The sequence below is a fragment of the Trichosurus vulpecula genome, chromosome 7 (genome assembly GCF_011100635.1).
Source record: "Trichosurus vulpecula isolate mTriVul1 chromosome 7, mTriVul1.pri, whole genome shotgun sequence".
Taxonomy (NCBI): Eukaryota; Metazoa; Chordata; class Mammalia; order Diprotodontia; family Phalangeridae; genus Trichosurus; species Trichosurus vulpecula.
Window position 1 is genome coordinate 249,829,169 of NC_050579.1, and position 17,177 is coordinate 249,846,345.

At 38.8% G+C, this 17,177-nt stretch overlaps 1 protein-coding gene across 1 annotated transcript in view; it reads right to left on the minus strand.

Annotated features, from left to right (window-relative positions):
• DNAH8 (dynein axonemal heavy chain 8) overlaps positions 1–17,177 on the minus strand; it is a 504,073-nt gene that overhangs the window by 18,283 nt on the left and 468,613 nt on the right. The window contains exons 89-90 of the mRNA XM_036768363.1: positions 489–641; positions 215–404 (exon numbers count right to left, since the gene is read on the minus strand). Coding sequence (XP_036624258.1) covers positions 215–404; positions 489–641 — 343 coding nt within the window. The remainder of the gene's footprint in view (positions 1–214; positions 405–488; positions 642–17,177) is intronic.

The window sequence follows — 17,177 nt, forward strand, 5'->3', positions numbered from 1 at the left end:
GTATTTGCGCTAAAGTTCAGGTTGCTGGCTTTTCCTCCTGAACTAAGTGAATGATATTTGTATGTGTGATTAAGGTGAGATTGTTAACCACTTAAAGTTACTTTCCTTAGTAAAGCAGATCAAAAGAACCTATGCTAGCAGCTGTTGTTGTGAATCCTGGTGGGTCTTACACCTCAACAGCTGCAGCTAGCCACATTGTTGTTATAGTACTTACCTTGGGGATTAAAGAAACCAGTCATCCAAAACACATTTGGCCTTCCTTCAAATATCCAGAAAGAAAATTGAGAATTCCTTTCCAGAAGTTCAGTAAACCAGAACCCGAGTGTTGAAGAATCCCAGGATATTCTTTTCCATAATGCGGGGATACGAGCATCATACATGTTATCAAGGGCATCTCTCAAATTCTGTTAAGTCACAAGTTAAAAAAAATACAGGAATTAGACGAATTGACAAGAGGACACTAACTCTTTGGGGCTTTAGAGACTCACCTCACTCATGATGATAGTTCCTTCAATGGCTAATTTTAAATCATTCAGGCTGCTTCGAAGTCTTGAGATGACTCTTTGCATCCTGTCAATTTCTTGTCTAAGGAATATGTTCATAGAATTAAGATGTCCCATCTTTATTAGGCGAGCTTTCACCTACAACAATAGAGAGCATACAACACTATGAGGCCAACGTTACTATTTTAATATTTCTCCATGTGCCAAAATGTCCACAATGTCTATTACAGAACCAAACGTACAATCAATTCTCTATTCTCTTGGTGTCTGAAGGCAGATAAGTTTTGCATTCTTTTTCCTACTGATTGCACTCAACCATTAATTGGAAATGTACTTTGAGAAAATGAAATATTGTACCTTTTGCTTTCAAATGGTGAATTTTTTAAAAATCAGTTAGAATTTTTTTGCAAAGTAATATTCCTAAGAATGCAACTTTGATTGCTTACTTTCATAATACTTATAGAGTTATTGTTAAAAATTGGTATAAGTATGAATGCCTGAAGTTGTCTATGTACAATATGGTCTCAGGGTGGTGACACAGAGCAATTCTTAATAGAATGCAGTTTAAAAAATAGATTTTTGAGAGGAAAAAAATCAAATATCTGTCATTTGTTTCTTTAGGCAGATTGATTTTGAATTTTGAAGGGTTTAATAAAAAAATCTTTGGCTACATAAGCATTAAAATGCAAATATTGAAAAGAAAAATAAAAGAATCTCAACTATGACTGTGGTGCTGAATATCCAAGGCAAAGTTTTTAATAAAAAATCCTGGCTTGGCACCATGCCCTTACATTTAGTAGATAGGCTTTCTGCTGTCCAGTTCCTACAGAGGTAATTTTGGTGTTAAAAGTAGTCCAGTCCAGTGTTCCTCAAACAATGATTTAGGAGCCACTGGAGTTTAGAGTTCCAATTCTGGTGAATATAGCTTCTCTTTCTTTTGTTGGGGATCACAGAGAGAAGGGAAAGTCACTTTGTCTTTTTACTACCCCAGCATTCTCATATGCAAAATAAGGTCCTAAAGTTTCAATTAACCTCTCTGTGTAGCTGTCATCTCTCTGTCCTCTCTCCTCCATTCCATATCGACACCTCTATATGTCTACATGACATATTCACATACTTATTATCATGGCATCTCAAACTCATGTCCAAAACAGAGCATCTTTCATCCTCAATAGGTTTCTCCTTTTGATGCTTCTGTTTCTGTCAGTGACATTCTTCTATATCTAGCCTTTATGTTTGAAACTTTTTTTGTCATATTTGTTTCTTCTCTCTCCCTTCTCTTCCAAACTCGTTATTTTTCAAGTACTATTGATTTTATTCAAACTATCTTTCTTGAGACAGCTGGTAGTGCAGTGGATAGAGCTCTGGGTCTGAAGTCAGAAAGACCTGAGTTCAAATCCAATCTCAGAGATTTACTAGCTTTGGGACCTTAGCCTCTTGTCTGCCTTCCACAAGGATGTTATGAGGAACAAATGAGATAGTATTTCTAAAAAGCATTTAGCATAGTGACTGGCACACAACAGGTGATATATAAATGCTTATTCTATTTCCACTGCCACCAGCCTAGTATAGGTCCTTATTATCCCTTCCTTGCTTAGATGTAAGAGCCTACTAACAAATCCTCATACCTCTACTCTTTCTCCTCTAGTCCATCCTACACAGCCCCTCAATCTTCTCTAGGGCTAAGACTTTTGGCAATTTGTAGCACAATCTGGTACACAAGAGACAACACAGTATAGGGGAATACAAACACAAAAGGGAAGCCACACAGGGACACTAGGTATCTGAGGCTGCGTTTTTTGGGGGTAGGAGGTGGGCTGGGGTTTATACCTGTGATTTCATTGGTTTAGACAGCTCTTGGAAAAGATAGTCCCTCTACCAATACAACTCTCGGAAACTTGTGTTACTAGAGAGCTGCGTAGAGGGCAAGAGAGACAAATGCTTTATCCAGGCTCAAACAAAGTATGTGTCAGAGGCAGTATTTGAACCCTGATCTCTTGACCTGAGGTCAATTATTTCTCCAGCTGTCCCTAGTCTGAGAAGAGCTACCAAAAAGAGATTAACCTAGTTTCTTCCAACCCCTTTTCTAACACACAGCTCTGTTCTTTCTGCTTCTCTATGCTGCTTATCAAGCAGCCTTGGAGTAAGAGAGATGCTGGTGTCCTCCTCAGGGCAATGCCAAAAGCTATTTCTTTCTTGCCCCACAAACCAAATGCCTGGTCTCTCTGAATGTGATACCATAAGATATGACACACAGAACTGCTCTGCACTTCTCTTAGGCACACTTAACATATATTATTTTGTATTTTTGTAATTTGGGTTATTGTCAACACTCTACTAGATTAAACTCCGCGGGGGCAGGGAGCGTATGTTACCTAACCTTTGTACTTCTCCTACTCCTTTTCACAGGACTCTGCACAATTTAGGAGCTTAATAAATGTATTTAGAAGGAATCTATGAATACATGAATGAACAAATGTCCCTTCTAAGTCTAACAACTCAGTGCCAGACATGTCTGACTTAACTGCAGCTAAGTTCCTAATAGTAGTGGGTGATCAAGAAGGAAGAGAAAGACAAAACTCTCCCCTCAAAAAACTCAAAAGCAAGTAGGGATAAAATTTTAACTAGAAATCTTACTGAGACTGAACTGCATAGCCTGTGGAAGGCAGAGCAAATCATTAAAACCACAGTCAAATAAAGTACTCCTCCTAACTAGGGTTAGGAGGCAGCTAGGTGATGCAGCAGAAGTGATGGGCTTGGAGTCTGGAAGACCTGAGTTCAAATCTAACCTCAGATACTTAACTAGCTGTGTGACTGTGGACAAGCCACTTTGTCCTACCTCAGGCTCCGTTTCCTTATCTAGAAAACAGGGACAATAATAGCACCAACCTCCTGGGGTTGTTGTAAGGAGAAAGACAGTAAGGGAACATTGTAAAGTGCTTTGCATGTCTTAAAATGTATAATGCCAGGTATTATTACTAACCATTTCATATATATGGCTATATTAAAACTATAGAGAATAGAAAGCTTGTTCGTGAGTCCATGATTCTGGCCAGAGTCTTGACTTTTATAACTTATTACCCAACTGCTACCTAATAATGTCAGAAGTCTCTGAACTTCCCAGCTAGAACAACTAAAACTGAAATAGAATGAGTTTTCCCACTTAAACTCACTATGTGGAAATACAAATTGATGAAAAAAATTTATAAATGATTTGCAACTAGTACCCAGTAGGTTGAAGATAAATGAGCCCAGGGTGTTGGGTAAATGGCCCAAATATCTTTTAATAGGCATTTAGCTAGTTTTGTTCTTAGAAGGGACTTTAAACAGGAAAATTGGGATAGGAATAGACTTGCAAACAGATAAGCTCCTAGGGAATGTATTTTTTTTAGGTATATTGTTTGTATCATGTGAATTGAGTTTTAATCATTGTCATTTTTTCTCCAAAAGCACACTTTTAAAAGATTTGCTGCATTCCTCATTTTTACTATCTTTTCATTTTCTCCCCTTGGAGAAGTGCTGCTCCATTTTTATTACTGAAACCAACTGTAAAATTATATTTTAGTTTATGGAAAAATTAATTTCATTGGCAGGAATACTTTTATTCTGATTCTGGATGGGGTGGAGGTGGAGCTGAGATGGCAGTTATGAGGCAACCCAGCTGAACACTTTCAATATTCCCCTCTAAATAACTTAAAATAATGCCTGAAACAAAATTTTTGAGTGGCAGAGCTAACAAAAGGCTGGAGTAAGACTTTTTTTGGTGAATAGTATTTTATTTTTTCCAATTGCATGTAAAGACAGTTTTCAATATTCATTTTTATAAGATTTTAAGTTCTAGTTTTTTCTCCTTCCCTCCCTCCTCTCCCCCCTCCCCAAGGCAGCAAGCAATTTGATATAGGTTATATATGTGCAATCACGTTAAACATATTTTCACATTAGTCATGTTGTGAAATAATAAACAAAACAAAAGGGAAAACTATGGAAAACCCCCCAAAACAAAAAAGTGAAAATAGTATGCTTCTATCTGCATTCAGACTCCATAGTTATTTCTGTGGATATGGATAACATTTTCCATCATGAGTCTTTTGGAATTGTTTTGGATGATTGCATTGCTGATCACTTCATAATGTTGCTATTACTATGTACACTGTTCTCTGGTTCTACTCACTTCATTTAGCATCAGTTCATGTAAGTCTTTCCAAGTTTCTCTGAAATCTGCTTGCCAATAATTTCTTAAAGCACAATAGTATTCCATTACTTTCATATACCACACTTGTTCAGCTATTCCCCAATTGATGGGTATTCCCTCAATTTCTAATTCTTTGCCACCACAAAAGAGCTGTTATAAATACTTTTGTACATATAGGCACTTTCCCCTTTTTTATAATCTTTTTGGTATACAGGTCTACTAGTGCTATTGCTGGATCAAAGGGTATGCAGTGTTATAGTCCTTTGGGAATAGTTCCAAATTGCTTGGAGTGAGGCATTTTTCAAATATAAGTCAATTTAGGAAGTTGGCAGGAGAAGTCTGTGACACTGGGGTGAGGCTGCTCTGAAGCCCATACACATGGTAGCACCAATAGGGGCCACAGAAACAGCAGCTTCAGGAGGTTTTAGCCCAGAGATGGTAAGGGGTTCAGGCAACTAATCAGAAAAAGATGACAGAGGACTCTTTGCTGCCACTGGGTACATCTGTCATTGATTGATAACTTTATTGCCCATATAGAATTCTTGGCTGTAGTCTAGTGCAAAGATGACCCTATGGCCTGGACCACCTATATACAGGTTGTGACTATAGCTCCCAGTGTACCACACCTGCTGCTTTGCCACTTACCTGATGCCACAGGACTTTGAGGTAGTTAAAAATGGTAAAATGGTATGGGTGACATCTTTTGATTCAGGTATAATTTGGATTTAAGTGAGGCAGAGTTGCGTGAAGTCGTTGTCCTCACTCTCTCCTCCAGAGTAATCAAAATCCAGTGGCAAGAGAAAGTCAAGATGACTGGTAATGGCTTCGGATGCAGTGGATGACTTTGGTGCCTTTGATGTCTAAAAGCTCTAAGCATTCCTTGGTGTCTGTTTCAGCTGCCTTCATGGCTGTTGGAACAAATTGTTCTCATCCACCCATTCTGATAGGGGAAGCCTTCACATACTTGGGGTAGACACCCCCTTGATTCATCAAAGGTGTTGAGACCCCTCAGTTACCCTCAACTTAGACTGGTCCATCCGCCAAGATGGTTTAATGCAGTGTGGCTACTGTGCATGCTACAGCTTCTTGGAGTCACCGGTAAGAGTTGGATGAATCAGGTGGACATCAAAGGTGGAAAGCAGACCTGCAAAGGGCTAGAGAGCCCTCACACCATATTAGGCTTCTCTGAATACACCCTACACACTGAACTGGCCAAATCATTCTGGGAAACAATTTGGAACTAGACCCAAAGGGCCATAAAATGTATATTCTTTGACCCAGCAATACTGCTAGTAGATCTATATTCCAGAGAGATGAAAAAAGGAAAATAATCTATATGTACAAAAATATTTATAGAAACTCTTTTTGTGGTGGCAAAGAATTGGAACCTGAAGGGGTACTCATCAACTGAGGAAAGGCTAAGCAAGTTGTAGCATGAGATTGTGATGGAGTGCCATAAGAAATGATGAGGGGGTGGGGTGGAGCCAAGATGGTGGCTGGAAAGCAGGGACTTGCATGAGCTCCCTGCCAGGTCCCTCCAAAAACCTATAAAAAATGGCTCTGAACAAATTCTAGAACTTCAGAACCCACAAAATAGCATAGGGAGGCAGGGCTCCAGCCCAAGACAACCTGGATGGTCGCTGGGTGAGGTCCATCACACACGGTGCTGGGAGCAGAGGGGTGCGGAGGGGAGCAGAGCTCAGCATGGGCAGCAGCAGGACGGACCAGCAGGAGCCGGGTGGAACAAGCCCTAGCGTCCTGAATCGGTGAGCTGCGGCAGTTACCAGACTTCTCAACTCACAAACACCAAAGACAACAGAGAAGGTTAGTGGGAAAAGCTGCAGGGGACAGAGTGGAAGGAGTTCATGGTTCAGCCACCACCCCAGGGGCAGAGGAGGTAGTGCAGCTACAGAACTACAGCTGCAGTTGCTTCCAGCCCCAGGCCCACCTGGTGGGAGGAATTAAGTGGCTGATCAGAGCAGGGGTGCAGAGCCTGCTTAAGATCTGCGTCCAGTCCGGGTTGGTTGTTCTTGGGGAAGGAGGAGTGCTGGTGTGGCAGAGCTGGCTGTACAGAAATAGCTCTGAAAACAACAGCGCATCCCCTCAAGCTTGGAACAAAGTACTCTCTACTCTACAAGCAGTCATACGCTGCCGAAAAACTCAAGGGTCAAGTAAGATGGCTGGGAACATGGCCAGGCAGCAAAAATACACTCATATTCAGTCTCAGACTTTGGAATCTTTCTGTGGTGACAAAGAAGACCAAAACATGCAGCCAGACGAAGTCAACAAAGTCAAAGACCCTACATCAGAAGCCTCCAAGAAAAACATGACCTGGTCTCAGGCCATGGAAGGGCTCAAAAAAGATTTGGAAAAGCAAGTTAGAGAAGTAGAGGAAAAATTGGGAAGAGAAATGAGAATGATGCGAGAAAACCATGAAAAACGAGTCAATGACTTGCTAAAGGAGAACCAAAAAAAATACTGAAGAAAACAACACCTTAAAAATAGACTAACTCAAATGGCAAAAGAGCTCCAAAAAGCCAATGAGGAGAAGAATGCCTTGAAAGGCAGAATTAGCCAAATGCAAAAGGAGGGCCAAAAGACCACTGAAGAAAATACTACCTTAAAAATTAGATTGGAGCAAGTGGAAGCTAGTGACTTGATGAGAAATCAAGATATTATAAAACAGAACCAAAGCAATGAAAAAGTGGAAGACAATGTGAAATATCTCATTGGAAAAACCACTGACCTGGAAAATAGATCCAGGAGAGACAATTTAAAAATTACTGGACTACCTGAAAGCCATGATCAAAAAAAGAACCTAGATAGCATCTTTCAAGAAATTATCAAGGAGAACTGCCCTGATATTCTAGAGCCACAGGGCAAAATAGAAATTGAAAGAATATATAGATCGCCTCCTCAAAAAGATCCCGAAAAGAAAACTCCTAGGAATATTGTTGCCAAATTCCAGAGCTCCCAGATCAAGGAGAAAATACTACAAGCAGCCAGAAAGAAACAATTTGAGTATTGTGGAAACACAATCAGAATAACACAGGATCTAGCAGCTTCTACCTTAAGGGATCAAAGGGCTTGGAATATGATATTCCAGAGGTCAATGGAGCTAGGATTAAAACCAAGAATCACCTACTCAGCAAAAATGAGTATCATGCTCCAAGGCAAAATATGGATTTTCAACAAAATAGAGGACTTTCAAGCTTTCTCAGGGAAAAGACCAGAGATAAATGGAAAATTTGACTTTCAAACACAAGAATCAAGAGAAGCATGAAAAGGTAAACAAGAAAGAGAAATCCCAAGGGACTTACTAAAGTTGAACTGTTTTGTTTACATTCCTACTTGGAAAGATGATATGTATGATTCATGAGACCTCAGTATTAGGGTAGCTGAGGGGAACATGCATATACATATATATATGTGTATATATATATATATATATATGTGTGTGTGTGTGTGTATGGATATGTGTATATGTATACATATAGGTACGTGTATATATATGTATGTATGTATGTATATATATATACACAAAGGGCAGAGGGTGAGTTGAATATGAAGGGATGACATCTAAAAAAATAAAATCAAATTAAGGGATGAGAGAGGAATATACTGAGAGAGGGAGAAAGGGAGAGATAGAATGGGGCAAATTATCTCTCATAAAAGTGGCAAGAAAAAGCAGTTCTGTAGGAAGGGAAGAGGGGGCAGGTGAGGGGGAATGAGGGAATCTTGCTCTCATCGGATTTGACCTGAAAAGGGCTTACCATACACACTCAATTGGGTATCTTACCCCACACGAAAGAAGGAGGAAGAAGATAAAAAAGGGGGGATGATAGAAGGGAGGGCAGATAGGGGAGGAGGTAATCAAAAATAAAGCCTTTCGAAAAGGGACAGGGTCAAGAGAGAAAATTCAATAAAGGGGGATAAGTTAGGAAGGAGCAAAATATAGTTAGTCTTTCACAACATGAGTATTGTGGAAGGGTTTTACATAATGATACACGTGGCCTATGCTGAATCGCTTGCCTTCTTGGGGGGGCTTGGGTGGGGAGGGAAGATGGGAGAGAATTTGGAACTCAAAGTTTTGAAAACAGATGTTCAAAAACAATCAGAAAAAGGTTTTTGCATGCAACTAGGAAATAAAATATACAGGCAATGGGGTGTAGAAATTTATCTTGCCCTACAAGAAAGGAAAGGAAAAGGGGATGGGAGGGGAGTGGGGTGACAGAAGGGATGACAGGGAACGGGGCAACTATGCCATCTTGGAGTGGGCAGGAGGGTAGAAATGGGGAGAAAATTTGTAATTTTCTTGTGAAAATCAATGCTGAAAACTAAATATATTAAATAAATTCAAAAAAAATGAAACAAAAAGAAATGAGGAGGGGGGGAATTTCAGAAAACATGGCAAGACCTGTATGAACTGATGCAAAGTGAAATGAGAAGAACTGGGAGATCATTTTCAACAGTACAGTAATAGCAATGTGGTAATGATGATCAACTGTGGAAAAACTTGGCTACTCTGATGAACACAATGACCTAAGACAGTTCCAAAGGACTCATGAAAAAACGCAATCCACCTCCAAGGAAAGAACTTATGAACTCTGAGTGCAAACCAAAGTATAATTTTCTCACTTCTTTTTTCTCGATTTTTTTGGAAATATGTTTTGCATGATTTCATATGTATAATTGATATCATATTGCTTGCCTTCTCATTGGATGAGAAGGAGGGTGGGGGAAGGAGGGAGAATATGGAACTCAAAATTTTAAAAATAAAGAATGTTAAAAATAAATAAATAATAAAAGGAAAAAATTACTTAGTCTTCTGTAAAATGAGGCATACCTAGAATGTAGACACAGAATTGGAAAACATTTTTCTTTTTTCTTTTCCACCTAATCTGCCACACCAGATCTGTGATTTCATTCATGTAAGGAATTCCCTTGCACAGAAACTCCCTCTACTTGCAGTGGATTTGTAACTTGTCTATAACATAAACTTAGTTGCTTAGAAAGTACTGAGATATTAAGTAACTTGCCTATGGTCACACTTCTAATACATGTTAGAAGCAAGAATTAAACCCAAATTTATCCACTAAAATAGATCAACAGACCAAATGAAGGTGTCTTAGACATTATATGATTCAACCTCTCCACTCAAAGCAGGAACCACCTACAAAACACTGTTGACCAAGTCACCTAGTCTCTTTTTGATTGAATGCCTTCTGAGAAATCAGTAGTACTGAATGGCCGTTAGAAAAGAAAAAGACAAATCTTCATCAACTGAACAAAAGGTGGGGATTCTGGGAAGATGGCAAGTAGGTCAGAAAATTCCATGCTCTCTAGATTTCCTCCACAAACAAGAAAAATAGCACCTCAGGGTGAACATAGAGCAGTGATAATAAACAAGAGTTAGGGCAGAGCAGTGGTCCTTCTGGGACAAATGGAGAAGATCCAAAGAAAGACTCCAGGGACAGAGGTTTCGCTTAAGTGAAGAGCAAACACTTCCAGGCTTTTTCCTCTGAAATAAGGAACAATAAGCTGGGGGCAGCTGGGTTGGGAGGTAGCCTCAGCCTCAGCCACAAGAATTCTCACTTCATAGACAGTGTGGGGGGTCAGACATCTGAGTAGGAGATTGAAGGAGCCTCTGTTGCTAAGGGATGCCAGGCACAGCTATGCTGCTGAGAAAATACTATGAGCAACAAGAAAAAAACAATTCAAATACTGCAGAGTCACAATCAGAATCACACAAGACCTAGCAGCCACTACACTAAAGAAAGTTTTAGAACACTACTGGGGTTACAGCCAAAAATCACTTACCCAGCAAAGTTAAGAATAATCCTGAATGAAAAAAAGGACATTCAATGAACTGACAGAAAGACCAGAACTTAATGCAAAATTTGACATATAAGATCCAGGAGAAATATAAGGTAAACATCAAAGACCAATTACAAGGGATTCAATAAGGTCAAACTGTTTACTTTTTATAGGCAGAACTGTCATCAGTATTCTTAAGACTGTCATTAATGCTTGGATAGTCTAAAGGAATGGTTAAGGCTGAGGGGATGGAGTAATTCTGGAAAGCAAAATTGTTTAGGAAAAGGTAAAAAAGAGCAATTATCCCATACAAATGAAGCACAAGAGGAAGAACTGACATAGAGGAAACAGGTGGAGGTAGAGGGCTGGTAATGCTGGAACCCTACTCTCATCACATCTGGGTTAAAGAGGGAACAGCGTATACATCTGGAAGGGTATGAAAGTCTTCTAAATTTATAAAGAAATAAGAGGGTGAAGGAACAGGTTGGGGGGGATTTTTAGAAGAATGTATAGATTAAGATTTAGGTGGGTGGGAGAAGAGGAAAAGGGAGAGAGGCTTAGAGCAATGGGTATAATAAGAAACAGAAGGGTTAGGAGAGAGGATAAGGAAGAGATTCTTTAAAAGGGTATGGATGGAGCAAAGATGGTGGAGTAAAAGCAGGGACTTGTTTGAGCTCTCCCCCAAATCCCTCCAAACACCTGTAAAAATGACTCTAAACAAATTCTAGAGCTACAGAACACACAAAATGACAGAGTGAAACAAGTCTTCAGCCCAAGGCAGCCTGGATGGTTGCTGGGAAGCATCTATCACACTGTACTGGGAGCAAAGCGCAGCCCAGAGATGGCTGTACCAGCATGGCCTGAGCAAACCAGGTGGAGCAGGCCCCAGGGCACTGAATCATTGAGTTGTGGTGGTTTCCAGACTTCTCAACCCACAAATGCCAAAGAAAATTTAGCAGGTCAGTGGGAAAACTCTTTTGGACCTGGGGGAGAGAAGGGTGCTGTCTGCCCCCAGTCTCCAGGACAGCAAAGATGGCTGTAGCAGCAGTGGCTGTTTCTAGAGCTCCAGCCCCATGGACAGTGGGGAGAATCAAGTGGCTGATCAGAGTGGGAATGCAGAGATCTCTTTGCTGGTGCTGAGGCAGGATTCTCTTGCTTTGCCCTGCTTGGATTTGGGTCACAGTCCTGGTTGGTGGTCCTGGTGTGAGGAGGAGCACTGGTGTGGCAGAGCTTGTGGTGGCTGCAGAGAGGGAGTCCTCCTAGCAGTTCCTGTGTTGGTAAGCAAAATGGGCTCTTAGCACTTAGTTCAACCAAGTGCCCTTGAAGAGTTTGGCTTTTGTTTCTTTTGAGTAATTCAGTGTATTTCATTGAGTCTTACTAGGTGCCAAGCCCCAGGCCCAAACCCCTATTAGGTGTAAAACCTATGTGGGTGTGGATTGGTTACTAAGGTGGGGCCCAAGGTGGGCCTAACTGAGGGGAGGTGCTAACTCCAGAGCCAATCATAGGAGCCTAAGTTCTGGTAATTCAGATGACATTTGATGACGTCTGAAATGCTTTAAGAAGAGAAGACAGAGCCATTTGTGGGAGGGCTCTCACTCATAGTGCTGATGTGGAGACTCTGGGCAGCTGTACCTAAGAGCCCTCCAGCTTGTAAACTGGATGCTGAGACTTTGTTAAACTCTGGTAACTATGTATTGGGATTTGAATCAGACAAGGTCTGTCGATGTTTGTACTTTGTTTGTGTTTTGCTCTGAAGTTCAGGGTGCTGGTTTTTTCCCCTGCACTAAGTGAATGATATTTGTATGCTGAATTAAAGTAAGCTTATCAACCCCTTAACGTTGCTTTCCTTACTAAAGCAGATAAAAAGAACCTGTGCTTTTGCAGCGTGCTGGTAGCATTATTGTTGTTGGGCTTGTGTTGGTCTTTCACCCCCACAACAGCTGCTAGCCGGATTGTTGAAACAGTTCCAAGGCAGAAAAGAGTGCTTGAGGTCACTCAAAAGCCAGAGCACAGGCCAGTAGAAGAATAAATACCTCTTCTTGGATCATATCACCTCAGAAGAACTGAAAGGTGCCTACAAGTAGCTTGGAAAACAGCTGTGCAAAACCCTTTAAGCTTGGGACAGAGCACTCTCCACTCTGGAAGCAGAGTCCTACCTTGACAAAGAGCTCAACAATCAAGTAATTGGCTGGGAAAATGAACAGACAGCATAAAAACCTCAGACTACAGCATCTTACTTTGGTGACAGAGAAGATCAAAACATGCAGCCAGAAGAAGACAAGAAGTCAAAGGTGCTACCTCAAAAGCCCCCAAGAAAAAATTTGAATTGGTTGCAGGCTTTGGAAGAGCTCAAAAAAGTTTTGAAAATCAAGTAAGAGAAGTAGAAGAGAAATTGGGAAAAGAAATGAGAGGGATGCAAGAAAATCATGAAAAATGAGTCAACAGCTTGCTAAAGGAGACCCCCCAAAATACAGAAGAAAATAACGCCTTAAAAATAGAGTAACCTAAATGACAAAAGAGGCCCCAAAAGCCAGTGAGGAGAAGAATGCCTTAAAAAGCAGAATTGGCCAAATGGAAAATGAGGTCCAAAAGTGCATTGAAGAAGATAATTCTGAGGGGCAGAGCCAAAATAGCAGAGTGAAAACAGGAACTTGCTTGAGCTCTCCCATAAATCCCTCCAAAAACCTGCAAAAATGACTTTAAACAAATTCTGGAGCTACAGAACTCATGAAATAACAGAGTGAAACAAGTCTCCAGCCCAAGATGGCCTTAAGAATCCCTTATGAAGCAGAATTGGCCAAAGGAGGACCAAAAGCTCACTGAAGAAAATAATTCCTTAAAAGTTAGAACGGAGCAAATGGAAGCTAATGACTTCATGAGAAATCAAGAAATTATAAAACAGAACCAAAAGAATTAAAAAATAGAGCACAACGTGAAATATCTCATTGGAAAAACCACTGATCTGGAAAATAGATCCAGAAGAGATAATTTAAGCATTATTGGACTACCTGAAAGCCATGATCAAAAAAAGAGCCTAGACATCATCTTTCAAGAAATTATCAAGGAAAACTGCCCTGATATTCTAGAGCCGGAGGGTAAAATAAAAATGGAAAGAATCCACTGATCACTTCTTGAAAAAGATCCCAAAAGGAAAACTCTTAGGAATATTGTCGCGAAATTCCAGAGTTCCCAGGTCAAGGAGAAAATATTGCAAGCAGGTAAAAGAAACAATTCAAGTATTGTAGAAACACAATCAGAATAACATAAGATCTAGCAGCTTCTATATTAAGGGACTGAAGGGCTTGGAATATGATATTCTGGAGGTCAAAGGAGCTGGGATTAAAACCAAGAATCACCTCCCTAGCAAAACTGAGCATAATACTTCAGGGCAAAAAAATGGATTTTCAATGAAATAGAAGACTTTCAAGCATTCTTGATGAAAAGAACAGAACAGAAAAGAAAAATTCGACTTTCAAATACAAAAATAAAGAAAAGCATGAAAAGGAAAGAGAAACCATAAGGGACTTTATTAAAGTCAAACTGTTTACATTCCTATGTGGAAAGATGATTTTTTGTAACTCATGAGACCTTTCTCAGTATTAGGATAATTGAAAAGAATATACATATATATGTATACATATACATATACACACACATATATAGACAGAGAGTACAGCTGAGTTGAATATGAAGGGATGATATCTAAAAAATAAAATTAAGGGGTGAGAGAGGAATATATCGGGAGAAGGAGAAAGGGAGATACAGAAGGGGGTAAATTATCTCATATAAAAGTGGCAAGAAAAAGCAGTTATAATGGAAAGGAAGAGGGGGAAGGTGAAACGGAATGACAAACCTTCTTCTCATCAGATTTGGCTTAAAGAGGGAATAACATACACACTCAATTGGGTATCTTACCCTACAGGAAAGTAGGGGGAAGGAGAAAAGGGAGGGATGATAGAAGGGAGGGCAGATTGGGGGAGGGGGTAGTCAAAAGCAAACACTTTCAAAAAGGGACAGGGTCAAAGGAGAAAATTAAATAAATGGGGGATGGGATAGGATAGGATGGAGGGAAATAGTCTTTCACAACATGACTATTATGCAAGTGTTTTGCATAATGATACATGTATAACCTATATTGAATTGCTTGCCTTCTCAAGGATGGATGGGCGGAGAGGGAAGAGGGGAGAGAATTTGGAACTCAAAGTTCTAAAAATAAATGTTAAAAATTATTTTTACATGCAACCGGGAAATAAGATATACAGGCAATAAGGGTAGAAATCTATCTTGCCCTACAAGAAAGTAAGGGGATAAGGGGTGAAGGAGTGGGGTGATAGAAGGGAGGTCAGACTGGGGAAAGGGGCAATCAGAATACATGCCATTTGGGGTGGGGGGAGGGTAGAGATGGGGAGAAAATTTGTAACTCAAAATCTTGTGGAAATGAATGTTGAAAACTACAAATAAATAAATCTTTAAAAAATACAATAAAAAGTATGGATTAGGGAGGTAGTGGTTAGAAGTAAACTAGAGGAGGGATAGGGTAAAAAGAGAGGCTGGGAAGGCCAATAATGAAAGAAAATAGGATGGAGGGAAATATACAAATAGTAATTAAAATTTTCAATATGAATGGGATGAATTAACCCATAAAATGGAAATGGATAGCATAATGGATTAATAATCAGAATATGACAATATGCTGCTTACAATAAACACAATGAGAGACACACACACAGAGTTAAAATAGAAGGCTGTAGTAGAATTTATTATGCCTCAACCAATCCAAAAAAAGTAGGGGTAGCTATTATGATATCAGACAAAGTCAAAGCTAAAATAGATTTAATTAAAAGAGATAAACAGGGAAACTACATTATGATAAAAGGTACAACAGATAATGAAGCAATATCAATACTAGATCTATATGCACCAAATATCACAGCATCTACATTTTTAAAAGAAAAGTTAAATAAATTACAGGCAGAAATAGATAGTAGTCCTATCGTTGTGGGGAACTTTAATCTTCCCCTCTCGGAATAAATAAATATAACAAAAACATAAGAAAGAAGTTAAAGAAGTGAATAGAATTTAGGTAAGCTAGATATGATAGATATCTGGGGAGAACTGAATATCACATGGTACCATTACAAAGACTGACAATATATAAGAAAGCAAACATTTTATAGCTAAAAGCAGAAATGTTAAATGCTTCTTTTACAGACCACAATGCAATAAAAAATTATATTTAATAAGGGATCATGGAAACAGAAAAAAACTAGTTGGAGACTAAACAACCTAATCTTAAAGAATGTATGGATTAATGAACAAATAATGGAAACAATCAGTAATTTCATTAAAGAAAATGACATAATGAAAAATATATCAAAACCAATGTGATACAGCAAAAGCAGTAATCAGAGGAAAATTTATACCTCTAAGTCCTTATATCAATAAAAAAGAGAAAGAGCAGACCAATGAATTGGGTATGCAATTAAAAAAACTAGGAAAAATTAAAAATCCCCAAACACTAAATTGGAAATCCTAAAAATTAAAGGTAAAATTAATAAAATTAAGTGAAATAAAACCACAGAATTAATAAATAAAATTAAGAGTTGGTATTATGAAAAAACTATAAAATAGACAAACCATTGGTTAACATAATTTATAAAAAAGAAAGAAGAAAACCAAATAACTAGTATCAAAAATGAAAAGGGGGAATATACCACTAAAGAAGATGAAATAAACACAATTATTAGGAGTTGTTTGGCCCAACTGTATGTCAATAAATTTAACAACTTAAGTAAAACGGAAGAATACTTACAAAAATACAACTGACTAGATTAGCAGAAGAATAAAAAGAATATCTAAATAGACCTATTTTAGGGAAAGAAATTAAACAGGCTATAAATGAGCTTACTAAGAAAAAAGCACCAGCACCAGATGTATTAGCAAGTGAATTCTATCAAACATGTATTTTTTAAAAAATATTTATTTTTAGTTTTCAACACTCATTTCTATAAGATTTTGAGTTCCAAAGTTTTTCCTCCCCCTTCCTCAAGACAGAATGCAATCTGATATAGGCTCCACATATACGTTCATATTTAACATATTTTTGCATTAGTCATGTTGTAAAAAAGAATTAGAACCAATTGGAGGAACCATGAGAAAGAAGAAAGAAACAAACAAAAAAAGAGAGCAAATAGTCTGCTTCAATTTGCATTCAGACTTATAGATCTTTTTCTGTATGTGGATAGCATTTTCCATCATGAGTCTTTTGGAGTTGTCTTAGATCCCTGTAATGCTAAGAAGAGATAAGTCTATCAAAGTTAGTCATCACACAATGTGGCTGTTACTGTGTACAATGTTCTCCTGGTTTTGCTCACTTCATTCAGCATCAGTTCATGTAAGTCTTTCCAGGTTTTTCTGAAGTCTGCCTGCTCATCGTTCCTTATGGAATAATAGTATTCCATTACATCCATATACCACAACTTGTTCAGCAATTCCCCAATTGATGGGCATCCCCTCAATTTCCAATTCTTGGCCACTGCAAATAGAGCTACTATAAATATTTTTGTACATGTGGGTCCTTTTCCCATTTTTAAGATCTCTTTGGGATACAGACCTAGAAGTGGTATTGCTATCAAACAGTTAAAGACGAACTAATTCCAATATTA